The 23,605-nt window shown below is 42.9% G+C and overlaps 1 protein-coding gene across 1 annotated transcript in view; it reads left to right on the plus strand.

The window, feature by feature from the left end:
* The first annotated feature begins 15,688 nt into the window (after nt 1-15,688).
* Imp (IGF-II mRNA-binding protein) overlaps nt 15,689-23,605 on the plus strand; it is a 68,324-nt gene continuing 60,407 nt past the window's right edge. Inside the window, exon 1 of the mRNA XM_066737495.1 lies at nt 15,689-16,431. Coding sequence (XP_066593592.1) covers nt 16,257-16,431 — 175 coding nt within the window. The 5' untranslated portion in view covers nt 15,689-16,256. The remainder of the gene's footprint in view (nt 16,432-23,605) is intronic.

Below are 23,605 nucleotides of genomic sequence, written 5' to 3' on the forward strand. Positions count from 1 at the left end.
TGATACGGATCCCCAGAAAATCAGTGACTTTGCCATTACGCGAAAGGACGATGTATAAATTCGTTTTTGCATTTGCTTTTTCTCGCGTTTTATGTTTGCTTCGGTTTATCAACTTATTATCTCGATTTGTGAATATACAGACATAGGTATATATATATATATATGTGTCATCGATAAATGACGTACTAGCAGGATCACGAATTAAAAAAAAAGACTCGAATCGATAAAATATTATGTAACGACGATTGTTTTAATTAGAAACATTTCTGTCCATCGTAAATCTAAGGCGCTAACGTATATATACAGTAATTATTCTTAAATTTGATAGCTATGTGAGTTTATGCGGCTCGTACATAAATTCAATGTGGATTGGAGCGTGACGATTCGTGTTACTAAAAGCAATATTTCCAACTGTTCTCTTTATATATTTATTAGTTTACTTGTGTAAAAAATCACATCGACAGCGCTTTGAATTATCGCGTTGCACTTTCACAATTATTCTTAAGTGTAATTTATGCAATAATTAAAAGTTTATTAAAAACGTAAATATTTGTTAATTTGATTTTTTTGTTTTATTGCGTCGAATATGAATTCCCATTATCGATGCTCTTTAATTATTCACAAAATTTATACAAGTATTTGGCTCTCATAACTAATGATAAAAAATAATTTATTTAAGAAAAAATTTATTTAAATCGAGAGTTATTTAAGCCAGATGCCACAGATTATAAGAACGAAGAGAAAAATTGATAAAAGTAACTTTATTCTTGATCGATGATCGATATATGAACGTTCAATGATAAAGCAGTGTTCTGTATTATGGATGGTATATATAGAACCTGTTCTTTTGGTTTAGAGGGAATTTCACAGATGTCGCTTCGATAGCGAAGAGATATTTTCCAGGATTTTCCGGCCAGGAGCCTTTTTAACCAATGGGCGCGCAACCCTTACCCCCTTTGCATTGAAATTCTCCCCTTGCTAAGGGAAGACTTATTGTGGTTCGTAAATCGTGTTTTCGTCCCCCAATACCCTACACTCAGTTGTATCTGTATCTCCGCCATTTTATAAAATATTCTCGTAATTTTCTATCGACTCAATTAAACAATCCAGCCTCATTGGCACAAAGTACACTCTAATTATTTATTTATAAAATTACACTTGATTTTGTAATTTTTATTCTCAAGAATAATAATTGTTTTACAACAATGTTAGAATTTAATTTTAAAATTGAATTCGTATAAATATTCGATTAATGCTTGAACGGTGCGAAATGTCAAACCTTTTATTGCAATATCTTTTATTTTACGTTGCAAAAAAAATATTGAATAACGAGTAACGAATTAATCAACTGCTAATCAGGATTATCTCGTATATAAAAAATATTAATTTTCGTAAAGAAAATCGAGCGAAATAAATGACGAGAGTGAAAGACGAGAAAAGAGAAAAAGATTTTGTCCAGTGGACCCAACACGTGGCGCCGTCTACGTTTACCAGTTTCCTCGCTGTCCGGACACCACTTCCGCCATTTTACTTGGCGCCGAGATGTGCTTTTCTACAATAAACGCTTACTCGCGCAACAATTACGTAATATCATAGAAAAATTCATCTCGGGACTCCTCTCGTATCTCGTCGAGTCGCCCGAATAAATTCGCGAGAATCTTGTCCTCAGCGACATAAAGAATCATGAATTATTACGTAATAAAAACAAAATTACGAAGGACCGTGCCCAGCCTAGAATTTAATGTTTAAAAAAAATCCTCCTTATACAATTACGATGCATTAAATCGTGAAAAAGCGGCAGTAAAAATTCCGTGGAATCACCAAATAGACACTTATGAGAAAAATGAGGGGGAAGAGGAGGAAAAAAAGAAAATTAAAGTTTAAAAAAATTCACGATACGTTTCAAAGCAGCAAATATGCAAATACAACGCGAGCCACGAAAAATGGTAATTTTGAAGCCAACGTACGTACACGATATATATATATATATATATAACGAGAGGTAATAATGGAAGCGTAAAAGAAAGCGCGGTCAAAGACAGGGAGAAGCGCATTTCGAAAAATTTATAACCAGAGATGGCAGGTTTTGGCAAAGGAGCGAAATTGTGGCGAAAACACACGTTTTAATTTTGACAAGTTTTCGGGGCTGTGGTGAGTCGGTTCGGAGGGGGGGGGGGGAGGAGGAGGACAAGAAGAAGAAGAGGAAGAGGAACGAAGAGTTTAGAGAGAGAGAGAGAAAGCTTTCTAGGACGCGGAGAGGAGATATTCATAGAGAGCTAGGGCTGCAAGGTTTGGTTGGGTCAAGAGAGCTAGAATATTAGCGCGCGTATACGCGTTGACCGGGCATTTCGCGGAAGTAGTATAATTTTGCCAGCAATAAAGCTTAAACGAGGGTTCTTGGCCTTCAATTATTAAGGGCCGGTCGTATAACGCGCTGCGAAATTCTTAACGCTACCGCCTTTCTCCCTATTTAGATTCCCTCGGTTCCCTCTCGTCATCCAGCTCTTTCCCAACCGTCTTTCTCCCGTTCTTATCTTTCCATCTTTTCTTCTAATACGATAATTGAATGAGGTAAATCGTTGTTTTGGGAAGTTTCGATGTTTCTTGCAAATGTCTCAATTGTACTGGCGAGTTTCTGTCATGGAAAAAGGTTGGGAGAATATTTCTCTGTTTATTGGAACAATCTTTTCTCATTACGATAATTAAATGAGGTAGGTTCGATATTTCCCATGAATATCTCAATTATCCTGTCAAGTTTTCACTATGGAAAAACGTTTCCGAATATTTCTTTGTTCATTGGAATAATCTTTGCTCTATTACGATAATTAAATCAGGTAAATCGTTATTTTCCACATTTAATATTTCCCACAACTTTCTCAATTATCCTGCCAAGTTTTCGCCATGGAAAAACGTCTCCGAATATTTCCTTGTTTATTGGAACAATCTTTGTTCTATTACGATAATTAAATGAGATAAATCGTCCTTTCGATGTTTCGATATTTCCCGTAAATATTTCAATTATCCTGTCAAGTTTTCACCATGGAAAAACGTTTCCGAATATTTCTTTGTTCATTGGAATAATCTTTGCTCTATTACGATAATTAAATCAGGTAAATCGTTATTTTCCACATTTAATATTTCCCACAACTTTCTCAATTATCCTGCCAAGTTTTCGCCATGGAAAAACATCGTTTCTGAGTATTTCCCCGTTTATAGGAAAATTGTTCGGAAGAAAGGGACTAGTAGGAAAATGGCCATCGATATAGGTTCTTAGAAATAACCTTTAGTTTGCTTATTTCTGTATATATATAGGTATACAAATACTGCAAAACTATTGCTTCAAACGCACCAATGAATAAGAAAGCAAAATGCACCAGCAAAAGAAAAATACAAATAAAACAATATCCTTCAAAAATATTCCGCAGTGCAAAAGCGTCAAATTCGTGGTCAAATTAGGAGCGATTTTCAAGTACTGGAATGAGAAACGTTGAAGAGGGGAGTGTCGAAGATGGGCTCCTTGGATAAAAGAGTCTTGCGCATCCGTGTCTCTCGGTCACTCGGTACACCCCAACTTTTCCTCGAAGAGCTCATACGGTTGGAGAAAATCTGTCGAGTCTCTCGCACCGGATGCTGAAGAGCTATATAGATATAGACGCAATGCGGTCCCTGAAAAATTTCCCTTGTTTCTTCGTCGAGTTTTCCTTGCCATATCCGTTTCCTCTTTGGTGCGTACGCGGCTGCATGAACGAAGAAACTGCTGGCACGTGGTGAAAAACGGTTTAGGGTGGGAAGCAGGGGGCGAGGAGCGACCAAGTTAACGCGTCGTTGCCATTGGCAACCGATCGAATAATCCTCCCCAAGATCCTCCGATCCCCTTTCCTATATATATATATATATATATATGTAAGAAACTTAGCAGCGATTCTCCTGGCAATCGCTCCAGTTTTCCAAGCAACGTTGCTCGTGCTAATTTCGGTATAAAATTGGGAAAAAGGAAGGAAATGTTGAAAAAGTTTGACCTTGAAAGACACGAGGTCGCGAATAAGGGTGGGGGGGGGGGGGTTGAACAAACGTATAGAGTATCGTGGAAATAAAATATATCGTCGTGCGGAAGCATGGCAGGGGGGGGGGGGGGAGCTAACTCACACGCACACAGACGCTCGCGTCGTCCCGGTGTGCGCGGCCTCCGAGCGTACACGCATCATTTCCGGGAGCAGTTTTTCAAGGGGGAGGCGCCATTGACCCCTCGTCACATTGGCTCTCGGGAAAATAGAGGGTAGGGGGGCCCACGGTCGATGTCGGGAGCACGAGGAGCGCGAAAATAGAAGGGAAACTTGCCTGCTGCCCCCCCCCTCTCTCTCTCTCCCCCTTTTCTCAATCCCCATAGACTCAGCCAGAGTTTTCCTCCCCAATTTTTCTGCAGCTCTCCCGTACCGCGGAGATCAAAGAGTGCGATACAAAAATAAGCCTGCAGCTCCTGGAAAATATCGCTGGATCTCTGCTGTTCTCCGAAATATCGATGTAGAGTTTTTCTTGGTTGATTCTCCAATGGAAGTTTGCTATTCTATGATTTATCCGGAAATGATCTACGAAGCGGACCTGAAGAGGTAACGAAGCGTGCTTCAGCTATAGTATGGGAAACTGCGAATTTTTGTCGATTTGAATGAAAGAAGAAGAGAGGAGGGGGGATAACCCTGTAGCTCCAGGAAAATATCGCTGGGTCTTTGCAGTTTTCCGAAATATAGACGCACAATTTTTCTTGGCTGATTTTCCAATGGAATTTTGCTATTCTATGATTTATCCGGAAATGATCTACGAAGCGGACCTGAGAAGAGGTAATGAAGCGTGCTTCAGCTATATAGTATGGGAAACTGCGAATTTCTGTTAATTTGAATGAAAGAAGGGGGGAGGGATTGGTTTTTAGTTTTTTTTACAGCAAAATATAGCAGCGTGGAAAGCAGAGCAATAACGAGAAGGAATCGTCGCGTTGGAGCCCCTCGAACGGTGACCCAAATCCTGCAAAAGGGTAACGACCCCTTCGTTGTTCGCCACGAGATCCCCCTCCCCCTTCCCCCTACTCTTTTTTTCCACTTCTTTCGATTGCAAATGGCGGGTCGCTTTGAATCATCATACACAAGGCCGTTGTCCTTCGTTTCTTCGCTCCTTTTTGATTCTATCTGCGCGCGCACCGCGCACGTGCAAAACTATAATGCGCGCCCTTTTTTTGTCACTCAGGACCGTACACACTCGGGATGGAATTATTGCTTCGTCGATTTTAGCCAGCGGATTTTTACAACTCGATTTTTCGTTGTGGAAAAGGATCATATTTTTGGGTCTTTAACCAAGTTTAATTATTTTAATATGAAATCTGTTAAATGTAACACATATATATATATATATAGGATAGTTGATTGTATAAACTGCTGAATCGAAAACTTACTAAACCAGGAAGAAGAATTTTTTAATTGAGTCCTTTTTTATGGGACAAAACAAGATTTGTTTAGTCTCATGGTATTGGAGAATTTCTTTAAAATTCTCAACTATATTATATACATATATATATATATACTCCAAAAAGAATTCTTCGTGCTGGCTGGATAGATACAGAAAAAAAGGCTAATTGTGAGAAGAAAACTCATACAATTATTTGATATTTTCAATATTTACCAAGTTATGTAATATATTTTGAACAAGGACTTCCAGAAATAAAAATTTCTTCTCAGAATCAAACTCTGGATCCAAGAATTCGGAGTGTCAATAAATTATCGAATATCCTGCACACAAATATATATATATATATATTAAAAAATACAAATACTAGTAATTATTAATTTCGTATTGTTAAAAGTGTACAATTTTATTAATCAGTATCGATAAATTAATTTAAAATTTATTCAAGTTACACTGCAGTGAGCCTGTGCCTCGTAAGATCATATATTTTTATTTAGCATTTCTGTCGAGCAGTGAAATTTTTGTACGGTCCTGCGTGGTTGGATCTAGTATTTCCATGAGAGAGTGAGAGAGAGAGAGAGAGACATTTGAGGGGGGAGGTAGGAAGTAGGTATGTGCCTAGTTGCCTATGAAACGAAAGATCTCGTTAGCCATTCAACTGGACCCACCCAGTCCATTCAACCCCCTCACCAACGCACACTACTCAACACTCTGACACACGGAGGACACGACTTCCGGGTCTCTTATCCTTCTCTATCCAAAATAAGCTTACCGAAGGCGTTTCAAGGCCAAGGATACTAGACTCCTTTTCCTGCACGATCCCTTGCCTGCGTACCTATATATATATACTACAAATTACGTAATATTCTTTTACTTTGTCAAACCAACGAACAACTTTTTCCCAACGATATTTATAAAATTTATTTTCAAAGAATTCATTTATAAACAAATAATTATATACTGCATTTCTTCGAGATACTAATATAATTCCCATAATCATTCTTGGTTACTTTATAATCACACAAGTTTGAAATCTGAAAAATTTAATTGCTTTTATTCAATTTTAAGATAATTATTGAAGAAAAGAATGAAATTAACATAATATAAATTTGTTAATTTCTATAAATTCTGTACTTTCGAACACGAGTGATATATATATTATTTTTTACAGAAATTATATATATATATATAAATTAGGAAGAGTGCATGAAAAGTTTATTTATATTTTCAAGAGTTTATTCCTCTAGATACCTAGAGCTAGAAACTGTATAGTTCTACGCTAATGGATTCCTAGAACCGAAACTGTGTGTTGGGGTTCGTTGAGCACTGGCAGTGGCATTAGCTTGAAGAGTGTATGTGTGTGTGTGCGTTTCCAGGCTCTTTCGGTATTAGTGTGCGTGCAAGGCAAATACCAACAACAATCCAGAGTAGTGTCTCGCACACAATCGCACATACACACACGTATTCGTGCAGCAGAGGCCCCTGTACAAATGGCTCTCTAGAATTTTCCTTCCCATTTGAAGCAGCTTCGAAAATTCTCGTCGTTCCGACCAGTTTTCTGGCCAAACCGAACCTTTCCCGACCGGTGGATATACCTAATGAATTTGGACAACGATTCCTCAGGGTCTCTCCGAACCTGAAATTCGCCTCACTAATTATCCTCCATGAATTTATAATTAAAAACTCATTCTTCCTCGCTGCACACATTCCAATACAATAAATTCTTGAATTTTCCACTCGTATCGTCGTCTCAAACTTTCCTGAATATTCAAACTAAAAAATAATCAAATTTTAGAAAAATGGACAATAATTTATGAAAAGACATTCTTTTCTAGGATTATCCAGTGAAAATATTTTATTATTGGAAAATCGAGAGTTTTTGCGATAATTTTGTATATGGATATCGAGGAAAATTGTTGAGAGGAGAAAATGGAAATGAAAGAAATAAAGGCAGGCTTGTTTAAGAGCAATGTCGATGTTTGGAGGGGACCAAGGGGGACCAAGGGGTTGCTTCTCGGCCACGGAGGAGATTTACCGCGCTTTTCATTCCAGTGGTAGTCGTCGTCTAATTGGTCAGCGTTAAGGCAGCTATTTTGTCGATGGGCGGTACCTTTTCGTTAATAATGAGGGGTGAGTCACCCTTGCTGCCGAAACTCACCCCCTCTCCACCCTCCTCGGGGACCTCCGCTTTCCGACATTCATGATTCAGCCTCTCTCTCTCTCTCTCTCTCTCTCTCTCGAGTGCTATCTATCCTTGCCAAGTCGAAGCCCATACCTAACCCAACCTCACCCCACTTGGAAGGATCCCTCCACGACCATATCCAGGAAACTTTTACGACCCTCGTGCTGCGAAGGGCAGGCAAAGGGATGACACGATTCCCCGGAAAAACTTTCCTTTTCCAGCTTCCCGATATACACGTCCAAGGCCAGCGAAACTTATTTTCCCAGTGGCGTATAGTACAGCGATCGCAAACTCTACCAGAACTTACCTGCGATGCGAATCCACCGACAATTTGTTTGATTAATATTGTTCCTTGCATAAAATATATAATTTAAATATCGAATAAATTATGAAAATTACCCGGAAAATTTTGGGGAAGAAAAAAGGAGAAAAATGTTTATTTCAAGCGATGAATAAATATTGGAATATTTTGAGGAAAAATTGGTGGAAATTGCGAGGAAAGTGGGGAAATTTTGGGGGGGAACAGAGGGTTGCGTACGAATGTCGGGTGCATCTGCGACGAGGCGGGCCCCGTGTATATAGAAAGTGCATTTTCTGCGTTGCACCGTGGCAAGGCGGTATTATCTGCCCCCCACTACACCGGACAGGCCAGCTTCTCCTCGATTTGTGACTGGTAAAACGCGCGATATGCTCTCCGCACAGGCTATGCTCGACGAGGGGGCCGTACGTATACCTCGAGCTGCACTCCACGTTGCGTACACGTGGAAACTCTGATGATGCAACGCTGGAATGCAAGTGCGTGAAAATTCTGCGAAAATAAATATTTTATTGGAAAATTGGTTGCGAAATAAATAGCAAAAGTTAATAATTTTCTAATGGGAATTTTTAAGAAAATTATTGTTTATTTATTTTTTAAAGTTTGTGTATTTTTTTTTTACTTACTGGTGCACGTGCACTGTTCAAATGGTGATTTAATTGGGATTTTATGTATATAGGGAGCGCAAAAATGTCGGATGCAGCTTGCACAAGTGCATTGCCCCCCACTCTTCTTCCCCCCCCCCCCCCCAGATTTGCAGCAGAACGCCGAGGGAAGGGCGATTCGTAATGCACCGATTCACCCAATAATAAAAAGGTCCCGCCTCTCCTTAAGCAACATCGAATTACGTGTCTCGAAACAAATTTTCAAATAGTTTAATTTTATATTGTTATTAATTACAGAAAATGGAAGAAATCAGTGGAACGATAAAAGAAAAATAAAACCGAACATTTTTTACAATATTTTTACAAAATTAATGGAAAATAAACTGGTGGTTATAGTGGCAAAATTTATAGAACAATTTTCTTCTGGTCCAGGGCCGTATAAAAGGGGGGCATGGAAAAATTTTTGTTTAAAGAAGGAAGAAAATCGCTGAGACTTTTCGAAGGTGAAGGAAATATCTGCAAAGGTTAGGTTTTCGTGCAGGAAGGGTAAAGGGTGGTGGAATCGCGAGGGGAATGAAAGGACCAATGAAAAGAGAGCCTGTGAACGCCGACACATAGGAACTCTCTTTTTCTTCCATTGGTTCGGAGTGTGTGTACGAAAACCCGGAAGTATACTTGTCGGAAACAGATCCATCTTTTCCACAACTCCTCGCTTCGTCCCGCAAATCCAACGTTTTTTTCTCTTTTCAAACTCTCCCCCCTTATAACACTGCACTATTTTTCTCGATCAAAATCTACTGTTTTCTATGTATATATCGATAGGTTTCCATTTGTTCTCTTTCAGTAGATTAAATTTGCTTAACAAGTTAATTAGCAGCTTGGAATTTAATTTATTTTAACGAAGATTTAAAAAATATATTAAAAATTGTGGAAAATACTGTTTTTAATCAAATATATATATATATATATATATCTGCAAAACCATGAACTTTGTAATTTTATTACTTTACTCGTGTTTGGTAAAAATTGTCGAGTGGGGTATGAGTGTCGTGTGAGAATAATAAATGTATGTGTGAGAATTGAATGGGAAATTAGCAACTTTTGCAAGGATTGCGAGGAATTTACTTTGAGATGGCAAATATCAGGACGCCATTTGTACGGAGGGCCCCTCATGGTTCGTGGCCAAAGCTGTCCCTCCGGTTTTATGATACGCGAATGCACATGCACTTATGTAGTATATCTATATATGCGTTATATGAGAGTCTGCGCTAAAAAATTCTCACTTTTCATAACCAAATTCCTAATACTCCCCCCCCCCCCCCTCCTCACTTAATAATTGTTATTCTTTAAAATATTTATTAAACTATTCATTACACAAATATTTACAGAGATATAAAATTTATCAAATTGCAAGTAAAGTAATTATCAAACATTTTTTTCACACATGCAAAGCACGTTTAAATTTTCTAAGCTATGCATATATATATATATATATATAATATAATATAGAAACCGTCGAGTCCAAAAGGTTTAAAAGGACCAGCCAATGAAATGGACAAAAAAGGTGCAGTAAAAAATACCAAACACTTACGGTCGGAATATATCATAAGCTAAAAAAATTATACGTTACGAAAGAAAAACGGTGCTGCAGCCGTTACATGCAAATGAGTCGAATGCTTGAATTACATAAAATTACTGGCGCGGAATATAGTAAAAATGAGAAGAATCAAACAAACAAAAAAAAACTTTTGTTGCAACTTTACCAATTACCAAATATACAAACATTTAATTTCTAAATAACGACTACAAATTTAACACTTGAATCCAAGCAAATAACTCGAAGGATCCACAAAATTTCACGTGGAAAATTCCTCTATACATACATATATATATATATATATATGCATTGTTTACAGCGAACGCTATTTGGAAATTGAACAAAGCAAATGTTGCGGCGTCTCCAAATGGCAGCTGCATCTGTGACAAATGCAACGCTCGTAACGAGCGCATCGAAAGGATCGTAGAATCCATTACGGGCCCCCGTGAAATCGCAGGTAACATCTCCGACACGCGGAGCACAACAGCCGCGAATCTCGCAGCGAGATTTCCCGGACCCTCTCTGATTCACCCTTTCTCCTCCTAGCTACGCGCAATTCCTTTTTTCAGCCACTTAAAATTTTAATTCTTCGCAGTCCCATCACATTTTATTACCGTACCTCACCTATTGATAGCTGGCCAACCAGACAAAATCTGCGTGACCCTTCCCCCACTCCAAACTGCAAAAAAAAAGACACGAGTAAAATTTTAATGAAATTCAAACGGGAGAAACGTGATTGTGAATTTTCAAGGGACGATATAGACAAAAAATATAGAAGAGACGCTGAAACATAATCAAGGATCCAGGTTGTAAATGGGAAATGGCAGAAGGGAGTGGAGAAAGTAGGAAAAGTGGAGAGAGCGTGGAGGGGGCAGAGGGAGCGTGCGTGTGTTCGATCGGGTCGTATTTCGTGGTGTGTACGTGAGTGGGCCACCAGATGAGGGTAGGTGGGGGAGGGGGGAGGGGGCGGTTTCGGTGCACAGGGAGAACGTTTGTCTCTCTGTAAACTCTGCCGAGCCAGCGACCAGCGGCCTGGGTGGGTCTAGCTACGGTGGTGCTGGTGCGGCCAGTGTACTAGAGAGAGAGAGAGAGAGAGAGAGAGAGAGAGAGAGAGAGAGAGAGAGAGAGGAAAGGGGAAGCAGCTAGCTAGGCCTAGAAAAATAGGCGCGCAGACCTTGGCAGTGTGAGGAATCGAAGGGGAAGCAGCGATGCCAGCTGCGCTACCGGAAAGTTACGAGTCCTAAACGCAGGCGCCTACTACCAATAGGAGCCAACTGTTCATTAGCCTCTCTCTCTCTCTCTCTCTCTCTCCCTCAATCTCTTCTGCCTACTGTACTTTACTCCACGAGTTTAACTTTGACGATAATAGCTTAACACTTGAACATTCTATCAATTTAGTACGAGATTTTATTTTTGTTGAGAATTTTCATGTCTTCACTGTGTATATCTATATATCTATCTTTCTCTCTCAATCTCTTCCGACTACCGTACTTTCCCCTACGAGCTTAACTTGAACAATAATAAACTTAACATTTGGAAATCGTAACAATTTTAATACGAGATTGCATTTTTATAAAAAGTTTGCATCAATCGTGTTGGTGAGAACGAACAAACATCTGTATATACATATATAGATAAAGAGAGTTTGAGTCTCCGAAGTACCTGAAACCGGAAGTCTTCCTAGGATACAAGAAAAAATCTTGGATTTTCGAGGAAAGCGGCTGATTCGAACAGAAAGAAATGGTACTTTTGCCGAGACGTTGGAAGCGAGAGGCCCGTAGCGACAGATGCGGGACGAAATTTAGCTCGAAGCTGTGATAAGTCGCGCAGCTGCTTCACGGGTAAAGCAGGAATCTCCTAAACCCTGACTTACCGGCTGCTATGGAACGTCCTCCAGTTAATTCTATTTTTTCTAACGCGTTGCACAGATTATTGCGAAAAATAAATGACCTACTGTTTATCGTGGAGCCTGAAGAGAGAGTGGTGGAGGATATAGACTCTTCGCTTGTAGTGCGAAGAATATTCGGTGGATGAAAGCCAACAGCTGTGCACGAGACTCGTGAAAGAACCTTTTTCCAATAGGTTTTTCCCGTTTGGCTCTGGTCGCTCGGAATAGAACGATTTCGGCCGCGTGCACCTCGAGGGATTTTCTCCTGACGCAAACACAATGAGGAATCATTCGATCGTGTGCCGATCCGATTGGTCACGCGCTTCGGCTTCCCGACGATTATTCCTCTCTTCATCCCTGAGCTGCACTTTTCAGCTTAACGACGTCCAGGATGAACGACCTTCGCAGGAATTATGAAGAAATTTTTAGATTTTTGAGGTTTCTTCAAGGTCGTTTTCTCTGGGTATTTTAGCAGCTTGCACAGCGAGTGTAATTTTTAACTCGAGGACCTTGAAGTATAGTCTTGTTGAAGATTGACTTTGGTTCTCTTACTGATAAAAATTTATTCATTCGATTTGTTCAAGGGAAACTTGGGTTTTGATGGGAAATGAGTAACGTTGGGAGGAATTACATCCAGAAATTTTCGTATTACTGCGTTTTCTTCGGGTATTTCAGCAATTCGTTAAGCGAATATGTTTAACTTAGGGACCTTGAAGTAAATGCCTTGTTGAAAATTGACATTGGTTCGCTTTTATTGACAACGATTCATTTTGATCCGATTTGTTTAAAGGAAACTTGGGTTTTCATGAACCATGAATAATCTTTGGAAAAATTAACCAGAAATATTCATATTTTCCAGTTTTCTTCAAGGTCGTTTTCTTCGGGCACTTTAGCAATTCGTTAAACGAATATATTATTTAATAATAGGATCTTAAAGTTGACGTCCTGTTCCGGATTGACATTGCTTCTTTTATTGCAAAACTCGAAAATCTTTGCACATTTCAGCTATTTACTATAGTCACTAATATAGAAAATCCCTATTAATGAATATAGTAATTAAATAGCTGAAATATGCAAATAATTCCACGCCCCGTTTCATTGATAAAAATACATTAATCCGATGTATTTAAACAAACCTTGAATAACAACATAAAAAATGCTGTTAATCGAACTTTTCCTTCAAGACCCGAGCATTCGGAAGAAACGTTCTCAAGGTGAACGTACGGTTTATCTGGGACTTATTCAGAGCGAGCGTGTATAATATTTCTGTGGCTAAATTTCCTTTCCATACGTTTCTAAGGACGCCCCCATTAAACGGTGGACAGGGGTAATCGAATAGTTCTAAGCTACCGGAGGGTTGGAATAGGCGTTCTAAAATTCGGAGGGGTACCAAGGGGAGAGCGAAAACCGGATGGCTTACCGAAATATAGCCAGCGATATTTCGAATGGTTGCCCTGCTATTTCTAAGCACACTTTGCTAGCTCATAAAAATCGTACTAAAAAAAAAAGAAAATAAAAGACTGTTGCAATTATACAATCTTTCCCTCGTAAAAGTACATGCTTCGAGGGAAAAATACTAATAACTGGAAAACAAAGGTTGGAGGATTTCTAAAATTTTATTGCTCGAATATCAATATTGATTTTTACGAGGATAAATAAAAATGCAGGTGATTTTTAAATATTTTATTAATTAGATATATATGGAGAAGGGAATAAAAGTTTAAGAGGATTGCGAAGGTTGCGAGGATAGAGGAGGGCAAGTGAGGCAAAATTGGAGCATATAGTTTAGCCTTTTTTCAAGCTCTCAGGTACTGCGAGCGCCCTGACCCTGGGCACACAAGCAGCTGTCTCCTTTCACCCCTTTGTAAGCATTGCACTACTCTCAGAGCGAACTTTGTCCATCCCTGCAAAACCCTGCAGCCATATCGCAAGGACACGCGCGGTCCTCGGGAAGATTTCCTGCGAATAATCGCCATTTTTTTACGAGTCTTGGATCCTGTGGAGGATTCCATCGACACACTTTCAAATTTAATGAAAACGTTACACAAAAACCACCTTATTTCCCTACAAAATTAAATTTTACAATTGATATAATTAGGAGCTGATAGACTTTTTGCTTTACCAAAGAGAGAAAAATTGTTACATTAATAGAAGAATAAAAGATAGAAAGCATTGAATGTATTTCTTGCAATTTAGGAGAAAAGGAGCAAGAGTTTGCAGGAATATTGGATTTTCGTCGGAAACACCCGGTAGATTAGTGCAGCGGGCCCGTGTGTTCCGGTAGTGTATACAGGCACTCGCGCGTGTTCGTGTGCGAGAGGGCAAACGGAGGTTAGAATATAAGGCAGGTTAGGTACGCGCGGCGCGCACATAGAGACGTTCGAGGATGTGTATCGGTAGTGGTGCGTGTGCGTGTGCGTGGCCGAACTGCGAAAACCGTCGTGCGAAAAGAGGAATAGGCGGCGGGCCGCCAATGGGGAGTCGCGACCTGTGGAGAGGCGGTAGTGCGATGAGGGAGGGGGGGAGCCACGTGGCGAGGCGATTGACCAATGGCGAGCGAGAGAAATCGCGGATTCCGTGCGGTGTTTGGGTTGCGAGCGCGAGACGCGAGCGGAGCAGGGGCCAGCGCGAACAAGATGGCGCGATACGGGTTGCTAGCTGGATAGAGCGAGAGGGGTAGGCACGCGTGCAGGCCTCTCGACCAACGGGAGAGAGGAGGGGGGGGGGGGGAAGTCCGAGGCCGAGCCAAGTCGAAAAGAAGCGAGCGAGCGAGCGAGCCACTGCAAAAAACCAGCGAAACGGTCGAGCAGCGGCGAGTGAGTTTGCTTTGCATCGCATCGCAAGCGCCCGAACACCGAGGAGTGGCTCGCCGGACCGGACAAGCACGACGGACGACGCGACGCAGCAGTCAGAGAGACGAGCACTAGCCACGGACCGAGAGACGCACGCAGCGGAGAGACGGACGCGACACTCTCGCAGAAAGAGTCAACGGGAGGAGAGGAGAGGGAGAGGAACCGTACACGGGGAGAATCCGCGAGAGAGAGAGAGAGAGAGAGAGAGAGAGCACGCGCGTGCAGTCGGTGCAGTCGACGAGAGACTGCCACTTCTTCTTCTTCTTCCTCCTCTTCTTCTTCTTGCACGCTCCTGTTGCTGCTTGTCGGTTCACGGTTCTCCTTAGTTCCTTGTCGCGTGTGTCGTCGCTTCCTAATCCTCTCCCAAGATTCCGCCAGACTCTCGCAACGTTTTCATCCTCTTCTTGTACGACAAGAGCACCGTCCTTTCGACTCTGGAGCAGCGATCTCTCGTGTGACGGAAAGTGCGCGAAGATATCTGAAAACGCGCCAAGAACTTTGAGGATAGAAGAGGAAGGAAGGAGAGAGAGAGCGCGACGCAGGAGTCGAGAAAACACAGGCCGGTTGGACGCGAAGTCAGCGAGAAGAGGAATCGAGACAAGTGAGCCACGCACTGTCAAGTCAATGTGAAACTGATCGACTGACAACAACGAAGCTTCGGTGAAAGAGGGAGAGAGATAAATATCGGAGGAAACGAGGGATACTCGAGGTGTCGTATACGTCAAGCGGAAACCGAGAAGCGTGAAAAGTGACAAAAGCTGGAGACTGGAATAAGGAAGAGGAGAAGCAGCAAGTTTGGCCAAAGTAACAGGGAGAATCAAGAGTGAGAGAGGGAGAGTCTCGTGTTGTTTCTACCGTCACGGAGACCGGCTGAATTTCGCCAAGACAGAGTTTACGTCGTAAGTTTGGTTTCTTGGTCGTGCTCCGGAGGACACATCTATTTATTCGTCTCTCTCCCTCTCTCCCACGCTCTCTCTCTCTCTCTCTCTCTCTCTCTCTCTCTCGTGCTCTCTCTCTCTCCTCTCTCTCTCTCCTCTCTCTCTCTCTCTCTCTCTCCCCCTCCCTCCCTCTCTCTCTCTCTCTCTCTTTTCCTCGTGAGTGCTGCGTTGGCAGAAAGCAAGAAGAAGCCGTTGAGAAAGCGTCTCGAGTACGGCTGAAAGGCGAGTCCCGTCTCGGCGAGGGTGCCGAGGTGAGAGAGAGAGAGAGAGAGAGAGGGAGAGAGAGAAGCGTCTTCGTGCAGCCATAGCGTCCCCGGTGACGTTGGCCCAGGCCGTGCCGAGAAGCGGCAGTCGCGAATCGGGCATCTTACACGTGAGCCGTTTGGCTAAAGGCATCAAAATAGCGTCGAAAAACGAGCCCACCACCATGTCCAAGCTCTACGTGGGCAATCTGCCGGCGGATTGCAACGAGAACGCCCTGAAGCAGCTCTTCCAGGATCACAGTATCTCCTGCACGACCATCCTCGTGAAAAGGGGCGGCTACGCCTTCGTCGACTGCTCGGATCAATCCACCGCTGACCGGGCCATCGACAAGCTCCACGGTGAGTACCATTGTGTCATGTAAATAAACAATCTTTCGTTACATCTGTACTGTACCCAAAGCTTTGCGTCTTTTCACGCTCTCCTACTTTCGTTATTTCCTACTTCATGCCTTTACGCTTACGTGCTTTCTCATGCTTACACGCTTATATGCTTACATGCTTACGTACGCACACAACCTGCGCCGCTTTCCGGAGGATCGACTTGGAGGGACGAGGCGACAACGAGGGGCAACATCGTCGTTTGCTTTTTACAGATTATATCGCTGTTCGATAAGCCGGGATATAATCCAGAAGAGACTTTGTTCCTGTTGGTCTTGTCATGTATTGTATATAGTCATCCGAACAAATGTTTCCTTTTGGCTTATTTCCAAGGCGAGCTAATAAATAAATATCTGCTGCTACATGTGCTATACGATGTGATTGAATAAAAGATATGGGTACGCTGAAGCTTTGCGCATGAATGCTTATATGTGCGCGCTCTCCTACCATTTCCCGAAAATTCTAGTAAACATGGTAGAGAAGAAAACAAAAACAAAACACGCCTTCCTACGAGAGAAGCCTCGTCGAAACCGTTCCAAGTATTCCCTCCTTCCTTTGATCCTGCTTGCTCGTGGAAAATTACCACAAATCTTGTTTGGTTAAATGTGGATGCTAAAGCATGTGCTCGATGCTGGAAATTGGTATCCATCCGGCGTAGCGCGAAATTGTCCATTGGTTTATCAATCGATTTGGACAATGTTACAAACTGATCCCTTTGGTTTGTATCAAACTTCGCGGAGTTACTTTCCTCAAGGTGAATTCTGTTGTTATTCCGCACACACATGTATCGAGAGGTCCGAGGTAAAGCACGGTACGGGCTCTCGCGCTCGGCACGTAAAATATTGGCCAGTGGAATCAAAGTTTTGAGTATAGAAACAGTTGAGAGCCCCTGTACGTGACCTCGAGAGTGCTTACGTCGAAAAGAGGCAGTTGTCCATTCATCAGTAAAAATTCGTGCAGTCAAAAATCACGATTTAAATTAACCGGTTTCGTTAGAGAATACGAACCTCCCGGTGAATCCGGGGATTTCTTGTGATTTTCACGGTTAACTTTGACTATTCATGAGCTAGACGTGGATTTGGGCGGCGAAGAAAGTCTCTCTTGTCGTGTGGGAAACTAATCCACGTGGTGAGCAGCGCACGCATTTCAAGATGGCGGCGCCGGCCGGCTGCCTGACAAGGTCACGCGTGTGTATTTCGCCTTCTTCGAGATAAGTCCATGATAATCGCTCTCCCGGCTCCCTCAAAGTATCGTTAAGTGACGGCTATTACTTACTCCTTGCTTTTCGAGCTACGAAACCAAACGGATTCCTCCCATCCTCTCTCTCTCTCTCTCTCTCTCTCGTTCGTCGTCTCTCGTCCGATGATGCATTTTTCCTCATCGACGTATCATCTCCTTAAATTTCCCATGATTTTCTTCCATATTTTCTGTACGATGGACGATCACTGTAAGAATAACGCGCGCCATTTTATTCGAAAGCGTGTTTCGCGTGACGTAACGCAACGCAGGGCTTAGAAACGCGCGTCAATAGACCCAGGCCAGCCATTAAAATTAGACAAGCACTACGCTAGTCAAACGTAATGCCATTTATGTATACGGAGGGATCACGCGTGACACGCAAATTTCTAAAGAATAATTTTGTAAAACAATATTGATAAACGCGTAGATAAATTTCCAGTCTTAAGATTTTTTCGTGTAATTTGTTAAATTTGATTCCAATAGTTTCGTCAAATAGTTCGAAACTTGACTAGTAGCGCCACAGGTTCCCGCGTTCCGTGCACGTAAAGTGTGATCAAGGCCTGGCGGAGCGTCGTCTTGTTACGTAGGACGATAGGAAAGAAACACATCGTTGACGAGGTTTACACGATGAATACAAGGGACGCTTGTGTGGAGATGGCAAATTTGGTTACTCGCAGTGATCACGGAGTAACCGGGCGGATCCAGATCATAAATTCCCTTGACAACTTTGTAAGTTGAGTCAATACGACTTTTCGTTTATTACCCGATTTGCCAGCTCGTTTGCGTCGATTAATCGTACCATGTATGTATATGTTTACGAGCCTAAAGGCAACACGAGGTTTGATGAAGACGTTTTAACATTTGTAGACAATGAAAAACTTGCTCGGAATGAGATTCCTCGCTTTCATGCGTCTCTCGTGACAAATAACCTATATCCCGGTTCTTGTTCCAATTGAAATAAGGTTATGCTATGAATCTGAATAAAGACGAGGGATAATCGAGCACGAGAAATTTTCCGTTGGAGGATCTGGAGGTGAAATTGGTGAATGTACGAAGGTTGAGTCGGTTGTTTAGTGTTTCACACGAAGCAAGTCGTCGACGCACGTTCGTGACCATTGACTTACGTGTGAGATGTCAATCAACAAGTGATTATCGTCTCGTGTTTATTCTCTTGCTTCTCACAAGCAGTGTAAATACACGTGAAAAAAGGGCAAAGTAAAATACAAGCAATCTCTCTTCAGCCCTTTTCATTCCAGCAAATTTAACCTCTCTTAACAAATACTACATACACAATTTCACGCTTTCTCAATCTCCCACGTCGAGCTAGCGATAAAGGTAATGAAAACTCGTAAAAGCAACGTAATATTATCGCTCGATCCATCAAAACTCGCGTATTGAAAATAAAATGTTTTTACAGATACATTTATGAAAGAGTGGTCGCGGAGCCATTGCGATTCACGCAAATGATACATTAATCATAATTACAATTTGCCCAGTCCATAAATGAGGCAGAAATTCAGCAAGTTCATGAATGAAACCGGCTTCGTTTGTAACATGCGACGAGTAAGAGGGCAGCACATCGGAGAGAGAGGTTCGAGGACTTTTATTGATTAGAAATGAGCAAGTATAGGGAATTGAAGTGGAAGTACAAAAAGAGATATTGTTAAGGTACACTATACATAGAGGCTAGCGTGTGTGTTGTATAACCTGGTAAGCTAGAAAACTTGCAGAGCAGCAGCAGCAACAAGTAAAAGCAGCAAAGTGGGTTGGTAGGGAGTAAAGAGGGGAGCGGGTTATAAGAAAAAGGCGCCGCTGACATTGGAAGAGACGATTCATAGGGAATAGTGGTTCTGTCTCGCTCGTTTGCACATACACACACACGTTCTCTCCTCGCTCCACGCATCTCGCTCGTTCTTTTTCGCTACATTTGGGACTCTGACGGCCTCTCCCGCTAGAGAGAGGGGTACCTTTCCTTCTCGCTCTTCTCTCTATATACACACAGATCCTTCGGATACAGCACACACACACACAATACACACGGCATGCGTTGAGAAAGCGTTACCACCGCCGTTGCCTTCTCCGTTCGGCCAATGAGGCCAGAACTAGTTTGGTGGGTTAGGTTAGGTGTTAAAGCAAGGAAATACCGCGTCTACTAGCTCGACCTAGCCAACCTAACCTAAAACTAGTATAGAGATTCGCAACCTATTCACAATGCGGCTACTGCCATTTTCCTTCCAAATACTTTTCACTCTTATTCCTCGCTCGTGTTCGTTCAATCTCGCGCTCGTATACATAAATATTTACGTACACGAGCACCGCGACCGTTGAGTTCTTCGAGCCTCGTTCTCGATCATCGATTCATCGGCGTGTACGACACGGAGCAACAGCGGTTATCGCAACGATTCCTCGAAACGTTCGACACAAATATTTACAGTCGTTTATAGAATCGTTGGAGCAACGTTGGGTTTTCACGTATACTCGGAAGATGGAATGTATCTTTTTATCTATCTTTTATCTACCGCTTTATCCGTTCTCGCGTCCCTCATCCTCGCCTTCCGACTGTCCGTCCGTTCCACTCTCTTCTTTCTCTCCTTCCGTTCGTGCCTGGTGCGCTCGTTGCTCCAACGGGCTTCGCTTTGGAAGCGAGTTTGGGAGCGAGGCTCCTCGTCGACGACAGGAAGCTGCCACATTCTTCCGTCGCTGCCACCCACCTATCCCCCCCCCCCCCCCCTCCTTTACACGCGCAGCCCTCCTTATTTACGCGCGAGTCGCCACATCCCACGTATTCCCGCATTCGAATTATCTCATGAAAATTTAACGTCGACTTTCCATTCTTTTCCCTCACCCCCCCCCCCTAACCTAGCTTCACCAATCGAAACTCGCCTCTACACCACGCTCTCTCTCCACACACACACACACGCGCGCGCGCGCGATATACAAATTCAATGATCGCCAAAGTACCAAAAACGATTTTTACCAGCGTGGATAAAATATTGCCAATTTATGAGACGAATTTATGAATAAATAATATCACTCTGCGGAGCGTGCGTGTGCGTTTCGTTTTCAGTGATTTATCGGTGTATGCTCGTGCGTGGAGCGTATACGCGCAGGCGCGTACAATCTTCAGGGGCCTTTCGCACCCGCTAGACGAGCAGATGCTCCTAGGAATACATTATTTCGCGTCTGAAACTTGCCGTCCTCCGTTCGTTGCAGGCTCTGCAGGCTTTTCAAAAAGCTTCCTCTGCATGAAAACCCCCAAATTATTCCCTTGCATCTATTAAAGTATCCGATTATCTCACACTTTTTTTTTTCTTTGTACTTTCCAGGTTATTTTATACCGCGTAGACCTTCCGAGAGACCACGATAGATAATAATAATAATAATGATAAAGCGTCATCGATACGTCCAAGAGAGAGAGAGAGAGAGAAATATTTATTTTAATCGCAGTTTCATACCGGACGAGGTCCGCGCTCGCTCGATTCGTCGCGTGGCTGTCGCACAGTGGACCAGGGCCACCACCACCACCTGCCCCCGAAAAAAGTAACCTGTTAACGTCGAGCACTGGTAACCGAGACGCGCAACCAAACTAAATCGTGCCTTTCGCTTTCACGCTAGCTTTGCTTCTTCACAGTTTTTCCTTTTATCCTCGGATGGACCAGCGGAGCCTTTCTTCCCGAGGAACCTTGTGTATATATATATATATATATATATATACGTGCACCAACGGAGTCTCATTGATAGCAAGTGCAGACCGTTCGTGGAAAGAGACAAACGGTACATATTTTGACACGAGAACCGTACGGAAAGCGATATCGAAGAATCAATCTGACACGTGCTCGAGCATCAAAGCGAGGAAGCACAAACAGCAGCAAGGTGCTTCCTCGGTTAATCTAGCTGCCGCCGCTCCTTCGCGGTTACTTATAGCACGCGTAGTGTCAGTGACACGCGGTAAACTCAATATCAGATTGTATCAACCACTATCAACCAGCTGCGTCTGCGTTCTTGGAGCTTCAGCTTCAGCTGCACTCATTATCATTTCTTTTTCTTGCTTTTCTCTCCTAAGCCCCCTTGCGAGCCCCTCCAGAGTCAGATAAAACGCTGATCAGCGTGGCGAAGAGTGCTTTTCGCAAGGGGGGGGGGGGGGGAAGGTTTGTGACAAATGTTTGTAAGATCATTGTTCAAGTGTGCTGCGAACGTCGATCATCGAAGCAACGTCCCCCGACGCATTTATCAAAGCAAGATATCCCATTACTTAATATATACCGTTCCGTGATTTTCTCTCTCTCTCTCTCTCTCTGTTGCGATAAAAATGACAGTAAGCTCGACGAGGCAGAACACGACCTGCTCTCTGTAATTTGAAACACGTAATAATATCTATTCTTGCAGGTCACTGCACCGAACCGACCAAAGAATCTCAACACAGTGCTTGTTTATTTTTACTGGAGTTGCGCAATTTTTAACACGCTTTTGTAACGCATATATATATACAAACGCATGTAAGGATGAAATCTATTGGATCCAGGGAGCATTTACCAAGCTTTTGACGATTCTGAGCCTATACGACCACGCTGGTTACAGCGTTTAACGTTGGGAAGCACTGCTAGCGAGGAAGTGCTATGTTTAGCACGAGCCACCGGGAACACCCCGTGTTTCCCTCTCTCTCTACGCTATTGCCGTTGATTTCCACGTCTTCTTTTCCGTCTAGCCACGCACCGGCGCCGACATTCCTCCCTCCCCCCCATTCCTCCGATGATCCTCCAGTGCTACCAAGGCACGATCCTCCGTTCAACCTCCGATCCTCTCCACCTGTGTACATATATATATATATATAATCGACAATAACAATTGAAAGCAGAAACGATAAATTCGTCCGCTTCTCCCCAAACTCGACGCGTTCAACGCACAGTCAACCCCAGTCCCTCTCGCCTACCAAAGTCTCTCTTAGCGAAGAGAATGGCCCCGCTTGTTTTCAACATTTTATGGTCCTCCAAACGTGTCCTCCGCTCTTCACTTTCCTGCCTGTCTGCCTACCTGCCTACCTGTCCGTGTACGCGTCTGTGTTTGCCTGGCCAGCCTCGTTGCACCTGCGGTTCGCGTGCGCAACTGCAACATGCATCGTTGAAATGCACATTGCACACCCTGCATTGCTTCATTTTACGCGTTCTCCACGTAAGCTTTCTTTTTATCGCCGCTTCCTCCACTCATATGCATATATATATGCACTCTTGCGATTCAAGTCGAGCGTCTTCGATGCTGAAGAGTCTCTTCAGCGATCGTATCAGAGGAGATTTAGCCTTGTTCGCCAACGGAAGCGATTGGCCTTTTAAACGATCTCGTTCCTGCTTTAGAAATACATTTTGTGTACTCTCGAGTGCAGCTTTGAGGCTGGCTCCCTGGCTGCTCTATTTTCTTCTCGACCTCCCACACCGTCTCGTCTCGGCCCGCGTTTACTTATCTTCTCTTCCTCTTCTCCTCCCTCCTCCCCCCACCGTTTCCTACTCGTTCACCATCCTAACCCATCCTCGCGGTCCCCGGCTCGATTACAGTGTACCCAACGAGCTCTCCAGGAGCCTCTGGAGACACGTGTTTGTTTTAGATACTCGGCCATTGACTCTCTTGGTCGCTCGGCTAATAACGCCTCGTCAGTTTTCGTCCTTCCTCTTAGAAAGGGGGGGAGGGGGGGGGGTAAATATCTCACTGTAGCAAGTACAACTGTACCTCTGGATTCACCGTCCCACTCGACACGGGTGCGTCAGGATGAAACGACTAAATTTCTCTCAATGATGAAAAAGTGCATCCGTTCTTCAGCATCGTAACTCGAGGAATCTCGGTGAGGCCATCGAGCTAACTCGTTGCGTAATTAGTGCCGTTCGAGGTAAAATTAATGTCTCCATTA

This window comes from Prorops nasuta, unplaced genomic scaffold (genome assembly GCF_024137725.1).
Source record: "Prorops nasuta isolate Cenicafe-Biocafe unplaced genomic scaffold, Cenicafe_Pnas_1.2 PNAS00017, whole genome shotgun sequence".
In the NCBI taxonomy this organism is placed as follows: domain Eukaryota; kingdom Metazoa; phylum Arthropoda; class Insecta; order Hymenoptera; family Bethylidae; genus Prorops; species Prorops nasuta.